General features: G+C 33.9%; 2 protein-coding genes across 2 annotated transcripts in view; both read right to left on the bottom strand.

Moving 5' to 3' along the window:
• Positions 1-14,022, bottom strand: part of LOC125061725 (para-nitrobenzyl esterase-like) — a 34,621-nt gene that overhangs the window by 1,561 nt on the left and 19,038 nt on the right. The window lies entirely within an intron of this gene.
• On the bottom strand, positions 8,978-12,972 carry LOC125061727 (para-nitrobenzyl esterase-like). The gene is made up of 3 exons (XM_047667303.1): positions 12,745-12,972; positions 10,293-11,575; positions 8,978-9,318 (listed from the first exon to the last, which is right to left on the bottom strand). The coding sequence occupies exons 1-2, from the start codon at positions 12,910-12,912 to the stop codon at positions 11,147-11,149; spliced, it is 597 nt and encodes a 198-aa protein (XP_047523259.1). The 5' UTR covers positions 12,913-12,972; the 3' UTR covers positions 8,978-9,318; positions 10,293-11,146.

The raw sequence follows: 14,022 nt of genomic DNA, 5'->3' as shown, positions 1-14,022 counted from the left end.
TTTTGATCGTGAAACGTCGGATATATTTAAAATTATGTTAAATAGTTGTAAATTTATAAAAATACATAAATTTAATCCGGTTAAAAAGTTTTTTCTTTAAATTTTTGATGGTTAATACCTGATTCTTAGTGATACATTGCCATTGGCTTGAAAGTACCTTGCCTTTAAATAATTGGTACGCTCGCTTCTTGAATGACCCTAAGTTGAATTACTTCAGTGGGCAGCTGGTTTCACATTAGTCGTGCCTTAACCTTTAAAACGCTCAAATTAAATGTAGAAGTTAAATTGTTTCCAGCATTTTGACCCGCATAAGTACCTCACGGCGTCACAAGCGATTACACGAAACACAATGCAAGACAAAGACTAGGAAAATGGGAGTTCTAAAAGCTTTCAGAGCAAAGGTCCCGATCTTTTGTAAAACTTCAAACGCTTAAAAATGGCGCTATTCGCGTTAAAAACACGCCATTTCATAATTAAAACTTTGACTTGGTTATCGCGGAATTTTAAAAGGAGTATTAAAACTATCCATAGCGCATACCTGCATCATCAGCACACCCCACACACCATCACACGCTGCTGAATTAGGTATTACTTAGTTAAATGTATTTAATAATTTGTATTGAATTTTTCCTTTCTTTGTATGTATTCCATCTTTGGCTATATCTCTAGTAGGTATAACTGTTTTTAATTATGAAATAAATAAAGATAAATTGACATTTATTTGTTGGACTTAGATGACAGTATGCATGATATTCGCTCGAACGGTGAAGGAAAATATCGTGAGGAAACCGGCTTGCCTTAGACCCAAAAATGTCGACGGCGTGCGTCAGGCACAGTAGTCTGATCACCTTCTTGGCTATTAGATTGAGAAATGATCATAAAACAGATAAAGAAATCTGAGGCCCAAACCTAAAAAAATTGTAGCGCCACTGTATTTATTTCTTTTTGTCGAAGACAAACTGTTTAGTTGTAAGCGTGTAAAAATAATACTGCAACAAAAGCTTATTTGATTATAATTAATTTATGTACAGCTAAAATAGTAGAAAATTTATAACATATAACCTATGACCACAAATATACAAAACTAAATAGACTACCAACCCGCCATATAATATATAACGTTTACTAGATGTCAAAAAGTTTTCATAGAAAATATAAAAATCGTCTTATAAAGTGGCAGCTAGGTGAGGGGTACCGGGTTCGATTCCCGGTTCGAGGGCAAGTTTTAATTTAATTTAAAATTTGTTCTCGGCCTTTGGGAGGGTTGTGCGGTACCGGGCGAGTGCCTAAACCATACATGGAGGACATGGTCGAATTTCTAAGGCAAAAAGCACGAATTATAAAAAATCCTATACTTGACGCTGGCTAATGCACAAACCGTGCCAGAGCCATAAAAAAAAATTTATATATATATATTTATATAAAAATTATTAATAAAGCAAAAATAAGATTTAAACCCCTGAATAAGACCCCTTTGGAGTGTCTCTTCAAGTTCTTAAATACTATTGCTTTCATTCCAAGGAATTATTTTGATAACAACGAACAATGAACGGATTCGCTGGAAATTTCAAGTAATTCAAGTCTTCAAATTAATTGTTTGAAGGGTACTGCTAAGTGGTATCAAGTTTTTTTTTAGAGACAAACTCTAAAATGATAAAACAGATTATCAAAATTTTAAAATTATGTTATAAATGTTTCCAGATTAAACCATAGACTTAGTATATACTGGCGTATAGACGAACTGGCAGCTCGATAAAGCGTGACCAATTTTGATTTGTCAGTGTGTGCATTAGCTAGTGATGTACCTTTTACTTTGGAGGACTATCGATAACTTATTGAAGTTAGATGTTCGACCCTTGGAGAAAGTTGTTCCATAGACTGTTTTTGTCCAGATTATAATTATGACATTATGTAAAAAAATGCATTAATAAAAAAAACAACTTTTTTCATTGCTTCTTAATTTATTGACCTTTAAACAGAACAATCTTATTAAACTGGTTCCTTACAGTTTCCTTTCCTAAATTATTAAGTTTACATTCATACTTAAGTCGAATTTCAAAGTAAATTTCTATAACGTATTTCATTATTAAATACCTATGACCACTTAAAATATGTTGGTCCAAATTGTGGTTTTCCAAACTCGAAAATAAGCCGGAATTATCTTCTAATATAAGAAGTTCCGCTTTGCAAATTGTAAATTTCCCAATAGCTTGAGTGATTTTTTTATTTTCACGAATAAATTTTTCTATTTTTAGACAAAGTTGTATCACATCTTTTGAAGGGTATGTTAAAAAGCCTTGATCAGCCTTAGATGAAAAGTCTCTTATTTTATTATATGTCAAAGATGTATTAATTTGCTGGTCAGTAGTCAATTTTGAGTTCGATAGAATCGTAAAATTAGAATAAAAAGGTATTGGATGAAAATCTGGTATTTTTTACAATTATTTTAAAATGAACCAGGCGATCAACGCCAACAAACCGGCAACGCGTTTGGCGCAATAGGCCCTAAAATTTCACCAATTCTAGCGTATATCAATGTTTTTATAGGTGTTATTGATATTCGTAAAATAGCAATATGCTTACTGGTACAAATAAAGTTGGAATGGCTCCTTTAACTAAAACTGTATTTATTCGTCTTTTTCTTTTATATTCGTCCGGGAAATGTTTGCTGCAAATGGTAGAGTTCTTCTTTGGATTCCAACCAACGCGCCCAATTAATCTCAACCATTTTCCTCTTAGTATAGTATCTAGAGGGAATCTGTTGGACAAATAATACAAAATTGGGCAAAATGGTTCAGATACGAGACGGTAAACGTAAGCAAGCATTTATTTTCATAAGTAACATTCAAGATAAAATATCGATAATTCTATCGATTAATTTGAGTCAATCCCTAGCGTACATGTAAAATTAATTGATGAAATATTTATCCACTAAAATCATGTAAATTATCAACAAATGGACTTCCACATATACAAAATATGAAAGTAAACAAAAGCATTAGCATTATTTTATATTTTATATAGGATAAAAGACAAATTTTAAACCAAAAATAAACGCGTCATGCCAGTGATGACGATTTGGGTATTTACCTGTGAAATGTGCAATTTTCAGGATTATTTCTATTATTAACACCACAATCACTCACAGAACATGTAACCATTGTTGAATACAATTAGATTTACTGAAAATAAACCACGATGTACGCAAAAAATCCAAAATACTAAGGGGTTGTTTCTCCGCGTGCCGACTTGTGATGACCTGTCATTCAAAACCAGTCACAGTTTCATTGGATTCGCTATCCTTTTCTATCTTGCCAAATTTCCGTAAGGGATTTTCTTCTCCCTCGCTCGCTTTGTTGGTCTATACGCCAGTATATACTAAGTCTATGGTTTTAACATTATTCAGATTATGCTAAACGACAAAGGCTAAAGTATGCGCTACACGGTATGAAACGGCGGTTTGAAACTTTGGTTTCAAACCGTGTGGATAGTTGTTTTATGCCAAATTTCGTTTAACCTTGGTATGCCCTTGGCAGCACGCTTTGCGTTGCAAACCGCGACCAAAACCGTTGGTTTGAAACCGTCTAGCCGCTTGTTTAAAACCACGTGTTCGGCAGTCGTGCTGCGGCGGCGAGAGTAGACGCACGCGACGACGACGTTCTGCACAATGCCACAAGAAGCAAATGAACGTGAAGTTATTACCGAATTGCTCGAATTATACAGAGAATTGCCATGTCTTTGGGATAGGGATGTGAAAAAAAAATCGATTTTCTACGCGATTTTTATATTTAAAATAATCTATTATTTTTATAATTGAAAATCAATCATAGTCGATTTTTTATCTGCCACCTCCCGACATTATGTCTGGTATTTTATAACCCGGACCTCGAACTATTAGGGATATTCGATATACAACGATGTTTACAATGCGATACATTGAATCCGATTCTTTGAAGAAGTATTGTTTTTTTGTAAAACGTCGAAAGGATGATAAAACTATATTAACTTAAAAGTAAAATAAATTTATTCAGCAGCACAAGACTACATACAATCAAAAATACAACAAAAATACTGCAATGTGCTACTGAAAAGACATACACTCAGCATTTATCAAATTTCACCTAAAATCTATCAAAACGAGATTTAGTTAATTTCGATTTTGATTATTCTTAAACGTTAATTTGTGTTTATAATTTCTATTGTTTACTATTAATTAAAAAAACCATGAAAAATAAAAAAATTTAGGGTGTTTATTTTGAAATTGATTCAAAAATTAGGAAAAAATCCATTAATAAAAAAAAAACGATTATGATTTTTTACGCAGAATGTCACATCCCTACGAAGACGTCTTATCAGCGCAACGTTATTTTGGACACTGTTGGTTTTAAACCGTGTAGCCGAAAAGCGCAACTCGCTTTTATTTCGTTTCAAACCGCCGTTTCATACCGTGTAGCACATGCTTAAGTCTCACAACCTTCAAAAACGGTTTAAAACCTGACGAAAGAACGAAATTAAAAATAGTTTCACTTCAGGAGTAATAGATCGGGAGCAGCCATCAAGTCAAATACTAATTTGGTAACTTTAATAAAATTAACTAAATTTTGTCAGGGATATTTTTATAATCCTTAAGGGTGTGAGGATTTTAGGAAGCGGGAGGACTGACTTTATTTAGCAGTAGTAAAAATTTTTTTTGAAGTTATACTTCTTTAGGCGCGTTATGAAAAATTGATGAGAGTGAAATTTTACGATGCGCGCGCACCGTGACACAAAATTATTAGTATGAAGTTGCCCACTAACGAATTCTTTTTAAACCAGCCGGGCGCCGAGCGTGTGCGAGCGCGATGGGAATAAGACAAAATAGAATATGCGTGAAGTTAGCAGCATGCCAAGAATTTTGAATGACCATAATGACCTTTGTAGTACAACAAATAAAGGAGTTTTAATTATTTTTCAAAGAAATTTAGCAATGCTTTTTCACAAAGACCTATTGTTACTTAGTAAGGTTATGAAACATTCCTAGTTATTAAATTGAAAGAATAATATAATAAAACAATATGTAAAAATAATAATAATTGAATAATATACTAAATATTATTAAATTATTAACGTTAAATATTTATTATTAATTATTTAATTTAAAAAAAAATAAAGAAAGCCAAAGAAGTATAACTTCTTACGCGCGGTAGTAGGTAGTATGTTTAATTTCAGTTTTCTTTTTTTATCTATTTATGACTGACAATTGACTTATGTCTTTTATTTCGTATATTTGGTTTAACAATGTAATATGTTTTCGCTATTGTCATTTATAATAATATACCCAGCTATAAGATTACTTATATAAATAATTGTCTATATTCTATAATCTATTCCCTCTGGTTGCGTTCATGCGGCAAGGCACGATTCACTAGCTATCTCTACTCACATGAGTGCACACTACGCCATTGTGTGGACACCGAAGCATTACTTAATCGCATTTACACCCTTTAGGTACCGCTTACTCGGGAAAAATCTTTTAAAGACTACGAAAGAGCTTTAGCCCGCATAAGCTAGACTGTTAGGGGTCGCTCTATGTATTCTAAGAGCTCTTTTCATACTAAATTTCGCCGTAAATGAATTGGAAAATAAATCTACATACAATATTTTATAAAATAATCTTAGAAGCTGAAGAGCTGTTATACAAACTGATGTTAAAGTAAAGCGACATCTGGCGGCGGTTTTCTATACATTTCAAATTATTAAGTAAAGACACAATACGAAATTCCACCCGTATCACCTCGACGTCCGCCGTTCCACAACTGAGCGTTTTTCAAGGCAGTTTCTGCCGCGCACCACCACTATGTGGAACCAGCTGCCCACTGAAGTATTTCCGAACCAATTCGACTTAGGGTCCTTCAAGAAAAGAGCGTACCAATTCTTAAAAGGCCGGCAACGCACTCGCGAGCCCTCTGGCATTGAGAGTGTCCATGGGCGGCGGTATCACTTAACATCAGGTGAGCCTCCTGCCCGTTTACCCCCCGTTCTATAAAAAAAAAAAAATCTAATTTAAAACAGCTTGTGACATTCATCTAAATTTGTAATTACGACGACAGTTACGCTATTTCTATAGAAATGATTTGTTTATTCTAGTATAATATATTCTATTATAATATTGTCTTTGTTAATAGACAGCCGACTCAATTAATTAAATTCACCAGTATAAAACTCGAAACAAAACTATACTAAGCGTACGACCAACCAGGCTCCAGAAGATAAACCACTCTTTATATGGAAATGTATTCGTTTTTACAACACACTCCCAAGCGAAATTACAGAATTATCACTGAATAAATTCAAAACTCTCGTTTAACGTAAATTTATTTAAATCATTCTAATCCTTGGGATTGATTTTCTGCAGTCAAACAATTTGTATGACTCAAAACTTGGCGATTAACAAGAATGGCAAAGAGTTTCTTGCCAGTTCTTCTTCCCCGCTCTATGCCCTTGACTTGTGAACTGGTAGTAAATTTTGAATCAATTTAAAATATTTTCTGTTGACGGTCATAAGACTTGGTTACCTATATGAATAAAGTTATTTTGAGTTTGAATTTGACAATCGTTAATTTGAATGGCATGGTAATTTGATTTCTTTTCCCTTAAACATACTTGATAAATTGAATAAAACTTTCTTTCTATAACTATTGCAATCACTCCGTGATAGACGCCGCCTGAGTGACAATATCTTTGTTAACAAAATTTTAACTTCGTAGATTTACCAAATGTTTTAAGACAAGTGAATTTTCTCTTAAAGAGAATACAAGAAACTCATCAGTCTTACGTTCGGGCAGTGAGTCCTGCCCGTTTGCCTCCTATTACATAAAAAAAAAATGGTGCGTGTACCTACTTATGTACGCGCGTAAGAAGTTATACTTCTTTGGCTTTCTTTATTTTTTTTAAATATTAAATAATTAATAATTAATATTTAGCATTAATAATTTAACAATATTTAATATATTTTTCAATTATTAATTGATATTAATACTAATTATTATTTATTATTTTATTATATTATTAATTCAATTTAATAACTAGGTATGTTTCATAACCTTTTAACTAAGTAACAATAGGTAGGTCTTTGTGAATAAGCATTGCTAAATTTCTTTGAAAAAATAATTAAAACTCCTTTATTTGTTTAAAAGGTACTACAAATGTCATTATGGTCATTCAAAATTCTTGGCATAGCTAACGTCACGCATATTCTATTTCTTTTTACTTGTAGATTGTCATATTCCCATCTCGCTCGCGCACGCTCGGCGCCCATACTGATAATTTTGTGTCACGGTGCGCGCGCATCGTAAAATTTCACTCTCATAAATTTTTCATAACGCGCCTAACTTCAAAAAACCAACGTCGATTGTAATGCTCCTCTAAACAGATCTCTATCTGCAGTAAACAACGCTTTGAGTACAGGCGAAGCTGATCCATTTTATGACAGTCTCCATGTCTTCAGGTGTAAGACGCTGCAGCCACTGTTGATCCGTCACCAATAATTACAATTGCAAAGAAAAATATATTAATTTTTTTTAATTGCATATTTGTATTTCTTAATCTAGTGTTGTCTTTTATTTTTATTGTTTCTTTTATCATTGTAATATTTCCGTTTAAATGTTGTGCCCACTCTGTAAGTGTTTGTATGTGTTTTGTTAGTGTGTGTTTTTAAAAGAAATAATAAAATTACGTTAATTTGTCCTTCGGTATATGACAATGAAGTCCGGCCTTCTCTATAATTTGAATTGTTTATGTATGTATGTACCTGTCAATTGTTTTTTAAATTAAAGATTACGTACTTCTTTTCGAAATAAAAAAATGTGAATAATTGTTAAAACATAATATTAATATAGGAATAATGATCAAACTCTTATTTACTTAAGTCGCCCCTCCCCGTCGTTTTATAAACGCTTGTTATTTTGAACTCTTGGTAATTTGAAATTTGTCTCTGGTCCCTTGAGTTTTTTTTTTATATTATGGCAATAGTTTTGACTTAATGCCAGTTTCAAGTAAAAAGGGTCCCTTGAGTTTCCAACTATCGAGAGTCGCTTGTCATTCTTATTTATACGCCATTTCATTTATTCACATTACATGTTAGGCATCAAGGTAACCTGTCAAACTTTAACGACATAATGTTAAAATAACAAAAAGGTTAACTTAACTGTTGCGACCTCGAATCCCACGACGATTATCTTTTGGTTTTTAAACGTTTCGATTATAGTTAGGTATTAGGTTATTTGACATCTATGTTACAGATGAATTAAATTTGAAAATCCACGAGTTAAGTTGGAGGCATGTTCAAATAAATGAAACTCTTTGAAGCTGGGTGTCAACTGGCTTTTATCGTTTAAAACATGAGCTTACTAAACAACATTAAATAAGGGTAGTGGGGGCTGTGACGTTACCAAAAACTAACTTGGCTTATTTAAGGGTTCTTAAATCTAAGTGACACTTCTGTTACCTATAATAGAAGTGTAAGCGACCTATTGGCCATTATTGGAAACGAGAATTTTATATTACAACTAGCAGACCGGCCAAGCGTTGCTGTGGCTAAGGTTTTTGTTATATTACATAGTAGCAAACTATTCATGGGAAACGGTAGGAGAACACCAGTCATGGGGACCACCATGCTTTTTTGGTGGTTATGCCATTAAATTGTAGCTCATGTAAAACGTTGGTACTTTCAACACAGCGCTATCTTTTATAATTGTGACTATCAAATAATAAACAAATATTTTGCAATAAAATAATATTGCAGGTATAAATTGAGATATTAGCTATCCTATCTTTTAAGTTAGTTCAAACTGCACACGGTATGCAAATTTGATTGAAATCGGTTCGGTAGTTTAGGAGTCCATGGCGGACAAACAACGTGACACGTAATTTATATATATTAAGATATATATGAGTGTGGGAAACACTAATGGGCTCATTTTGGCTTCAAGTGTGCGATGATTGCTTACATTATTTGATGATAAATTGGTTTGCGCTTCTAATGATTTACTAAAATATATATGTAACTTAACTAATGTTGGGTTATATAACTCACGCTAAAAGTTTTATTCGTTTTACAATTAATTTCTTGTGTGTTATAACTCTATATGATCTGTAGATTTTGACTTTATAGGCGGAGATGGCTGGTGGTAGTATTTCGAATAAATTTCGTCCCAAAATTCAGTCCGCTCTTTAAGTAATGAATCATTCAGTCGCATTGGATTGTCAATTGTCATATAAGACAAATCTTCACCAACTGGTGGCCAAGCAGGTAAGTCGGATCCTTCTGGTACTGGTTGTCTGGAAACAACCAAATTGTCTGTTTTACTAAAGCGTTTTGACGGATTGATAAAAATAAATAAATCAGTGGCGCTACAACGTTTTTAGATCTGTCAGATTTCTGTATCGATTTCATGTGTGTCAATCTAATAGGCAAATTGGAGATCTATCTCCTGTGCCCGACGCACGCCGTCCACTCCTTGGGTCTAAAGCCGGTTTCCTCACGATGTTTTCCTTTACCGTTCGAGCGAATGTTAAATGCGCACATAGGAATAAAGTTCGTTGGTCCAGCTGGGGTTTGAACCTACGACCTACTTCACAATAATACCAGTATTTTTTGTTCATTACCATTTTCAGCCTAAATTAGGAAATATTTTTCACTTTTTAGTTTGATGTGCTTTAAAAGCGTGTTTTTTAGTTTTTTTAAACTATATTTATTTTCCACTTTTTAGTCCTAGCAGCAATACGTGTTGTCTCAATTTAATCGTATTGCTTTGTGGACTTACAAAAAATTTCATTGTTTTTTCGAGATAAACCTATGAAATTATTATATTGTCGCTGATTCTTTATAAGTGTACAAAGTTTGAAATAAATCTGTCCGTTTAATGTAGGTCAAAATCGAGTCCGAAGGAGTCGGTTACATACATACATACAAGTGAAGCTAATATAAAGCGTGTAACAATACTGGTTGAGTAAAAACTTTACTAGTTTCAAAAGAAAAACTCTCAAAACGTAATTTTGATTTGCATTATTTTTTTTATTATAATAGGGGCAAACGTGTCTATGGGATGCCCAAAAAGGGCAGTCATCGCAGCCCATGAATACCCATTTAGTGGGTGAGTTAACAGCCTTTGAGGGAGAACTCTCTAACTTTGAATAGTTTGAGGTCTTATTTCTCATTGATTCCACAGTTCGCTAGTTCTCAAAAGAAAGTGTCTTGTGAAGCGGACTGTGGAAGACTTCAAGCCATCAAGATGATGTTGTTGTTTACTTACCCTGTAGTGATGAAGCTGTACCAAAGCTCCCGCATCATCTTCTTCATATCCTGTGCCTCTTTCTGGAAAAGGCTCTCATCGCGAAGAGTGAAGTTCCCGTCAGCTATATCAGCTGATTGCGCCCCATGACACGGTCCACGTTTCTTCATCGTATGCGGTATGATTGGTAGATCATCGTGCACAAACGAATATTGGTATAAATATATTTTATCATGTCCAGCTTCTAAATGCAGCTTAACAGATCTTAGGGTGGAGTAAGTGAAGAGTACATCAGAGAAGAAGTTTATGTAGTTCATTACTTTTTTATCTGTAACCGTATCACCGAAGTAAAATTGTTTCACTGTATTTGCTACCATTTTCCTATCTTCGTCGGATTTAAAATGGAGATCTGTTGGCATGAAAACATCGAAATTATCACGCATTACTTCGATCCAATGATTAAATGTTTCTATCTTTACTAATCCCTCTGTTTTGACGAAACCATATAACATTGGTAGTTTACTATATTTCCCACTTCTTATTATATTAACAGGGTTATCTAAAAGGAACTCTTCAGCCTGCATGTCCCTCTCCACACATGGAGAAAATAGAACCGTTGAATCAGTTCGGTAGAAAAGTTCGAATTGCTTCGAAGTTAGAATTTCATACGAAATAGTTTTGTAAAACTCTTCAAGTGCATGAACATCATCATTTGTAAAGTTGAGTAACTTTCCATATTCTTGTGCATTCTTTATTGGATCGATTTGAACACTCCACGCAGCTGTACTGGCTCCACTTTCCGGTATCACTTTAGTAAACAAACCCTTTGTCATATCTGATAGCATTAATAAATCTACGGAAGATGATCCAGCGCTTTAGCCAGCGATTGTTACATCATCTGGATCTCCTCCGAAATTTGCTATATTCTCTTTGACCCAGCGTAGTAAAGCTACTTGATCTTTCATCCCAGCGTTACCGGGGACAGCATCTGTTCCCAAGCAGAGGAATCCATGAGCACCTAGACGGTAGTTGAAAGTTACGACAATTACTTCATGTGTTTTAACAAAATGTTTGTATGTAAATAGGTTTCCATAACCAACTATATACCCGCCTCCGTGGACATATACAACGACCGGTAGATTCATTTTAGTTGTGTCAGGTATGTATACATTCGCGACAAGACAGTCTTCAGTCATTGTAACACTCTGTGGAAACATATCAATTAACATTGTTGGTTGTGGACATAGAATTCCTCTATCTCGAGCTTCTAAAACGTAGGTTCGTGCTGGTGCTGGTAATGGCGGCTGAAATGAATGTAAATATAACAGATTATTTGCGAAAAACCCCTTTAATCAATACAGCTATAGATTTTTGGATGAAAATGAAAATTAATCTGGAACTGTTTAGGAAAAAATAATTAAAAGATCTTACGACTAGTTTTTAAAAATTGAGTTGGTGTATTACCTTTGGAAAAAAATATTATTCAATAAATGATTATTTGCGTGAGACACTTTAGTTGATATAAATTTAATAACGTATGATATGATATGTACGATACAAATAATATAAGAATTGACCAATTAAAAAAAAATATGTTTATTAAGGAACATAAGATACATGTATCACTTATGCCACGTCATTAAATTTGAATTTGTAGACATCCCTACTCATCGGCGAAGAAGACAGAGGGTGTAAGCCGAGAGAAAAAGCAGGCGTAAAAAACTCTCGGTACTTTTTTAAAATAGCAAATCATCAAACAACACAATCATGAAAAGGTGGGCGCTTGTAGTTTATTGTTTATCAGAATGCCAAATCATAAAATGACTGCTTCACGACTGATTTGAGAGCGACCGCCGATGCGAAAAGCGCTGTGTGAGTTCAAAAAGTGAGTTAGTGAGTGAGAAACAGAATCGCAGGGCAGAGCAAAGCATATGCCTCGAGTGGGGTCAAGGCGCCATCTTCTTGACTTATGTTTTCTGTTTCGTATATTTTATTTATCAATGTAATCTGTTTTAACTTTGTATATTATCTAAGTCTTTTATAATATGTATATGTGTAGCTGTACTTTAAAAAATTATTATTATACAGTGTAACCTCGTTAAAACGTCATTCGTTATAACGAAAGCCTCTCTATAATGTAAAAATGTGTTACTTTTATTTGGTTTAACATTTATCGTATTTTATACATTAATTTATTATTTATAACGCAGCAGCCATTCTCTATTACGAAGAAATTTTTCAATAAAAAAGTGATTTTGGAATACGTGTAGGCCTCACTCCATTCATCAGTTGATCAAGCAATTTTGTAATAAAATTAGAAATTATTAATTTATTACAATTAAAATTATTATGAAATTGGTTAAATTTGTTTTTTTTTCTCTTTACTCCATATAACGAAGATTCTCTACAACGATAAAAATGCTCGGTCCCTTGAAATTCGTTAAAAAGAGGTTTCACTGTAATTGAAACTCACCTTAAATCGATCTCTACCAGTAGGCGCCTTGGCATACGGAATATTGTAGAAAGCATACAGCCCATTTTCCTTGTAACCCTTGACTGGACCCTGAGCTGTATCTATAACCCGTGAATCAGCATAGCATATGCAAATGCATGCGAAAAATATGAACACACAGCTCCACATTACGACGTTACATGAATGACTGTTGTGATTAGATATCTTTTATCTACTATATAAAAATAAGTCGGGTTTTCCTTCCTGACGCTATAACTCCAGAACGCACGAACCGATTTCCACGGTTTTGCATTCGTTGGAAAGGTCTCGGGCTCCGTGAGGTTTATAGCAAAGAAAATTCAGGAAAAATTTTAACAGAAAAGCGGGAACTCCAAACGAAAAGTTACATAAAACGAAGCCATCTGGTGGCGAAACGGAGTTCGCCGAGTATGCTAGTCATAATTATTTTCGAGGTCATGAGAACTTTTCTGGACTGTCAGGCGTAAGAATTGTGGGGATGGTACATCTCTAGCTCTGAATACGCCATGAGGAGGAATGGGCCCTGGGATGAGTGCAGGAAGACAAGACTAAATTATAGACTAGAAATCTCCTATGATTAGAGGGTATGTAAAAATAGAAGCATTTCATATATATTTCTTTTTTGACGTTTATAAGTGTACATTGTGTTATATGAATAAATGATTTTGAATTTTGTAAAATTCATATTTTAGATAAAATAATTTGTAATGTATATGTCACCATAAAATTGTAAACACCGTTAGATTGTAATCTATCTCGCGAGATTGTAAACTGTCGAAAGATTGTCAACTCAACGTACTGCTTACAATTTAACGTATTATTATTCGGTAGGTTTCACTTCGATAGATTACAATCTACCGTATAATATTACGTTAAATTGTAAGCAGTACGTTGAGTTGACAATCTTTCGACAGTTTACAATCTCGCGAGATAGATTAAAATCTAACGGTGTTTACAAATTTACGGTGACATATACCGTAGATTTAGTACTATGTAAACTTTAATAGATAAATAAAAAACGAATTTTGTTCGTGCATGCAATGTTGGCCGAGTGGCTTCAGCGTGCTTCATCCCTGAGGTCGTAGGTTCTATCCCCGGCTGTGCACCAATGTACTTTTTTGGGCCACTGGCTCGAACGGCTAAATAAATTAGAGGCCCAGACCTAGAAGGTTCTAGGTTTCTTTTAATATTATTTTATGAGTTATTTTATAATATAATAATGCTTAAATGAAAAAATAAATAGCGCGTTTTAGTCTATCT

Source organism: Pieris napi, chromosome 24, assembly GCF_905475465.1.
Source record: "Pieris napi chromosome 24, ilPieNapi1.2, whole genome shotgun sequence".
Taxonomy (NCBI): Eukaryota; Metazoa; Arthropoda; class Insecta; order Lepidoptera; family Pieridae; genus Pieris; species Pieris napi.
The sequence above is the reverse complement of the archived record's forward strand: the minus strand, read 5'-3'. Positions and strand labels throughout refer to the sequence as shown.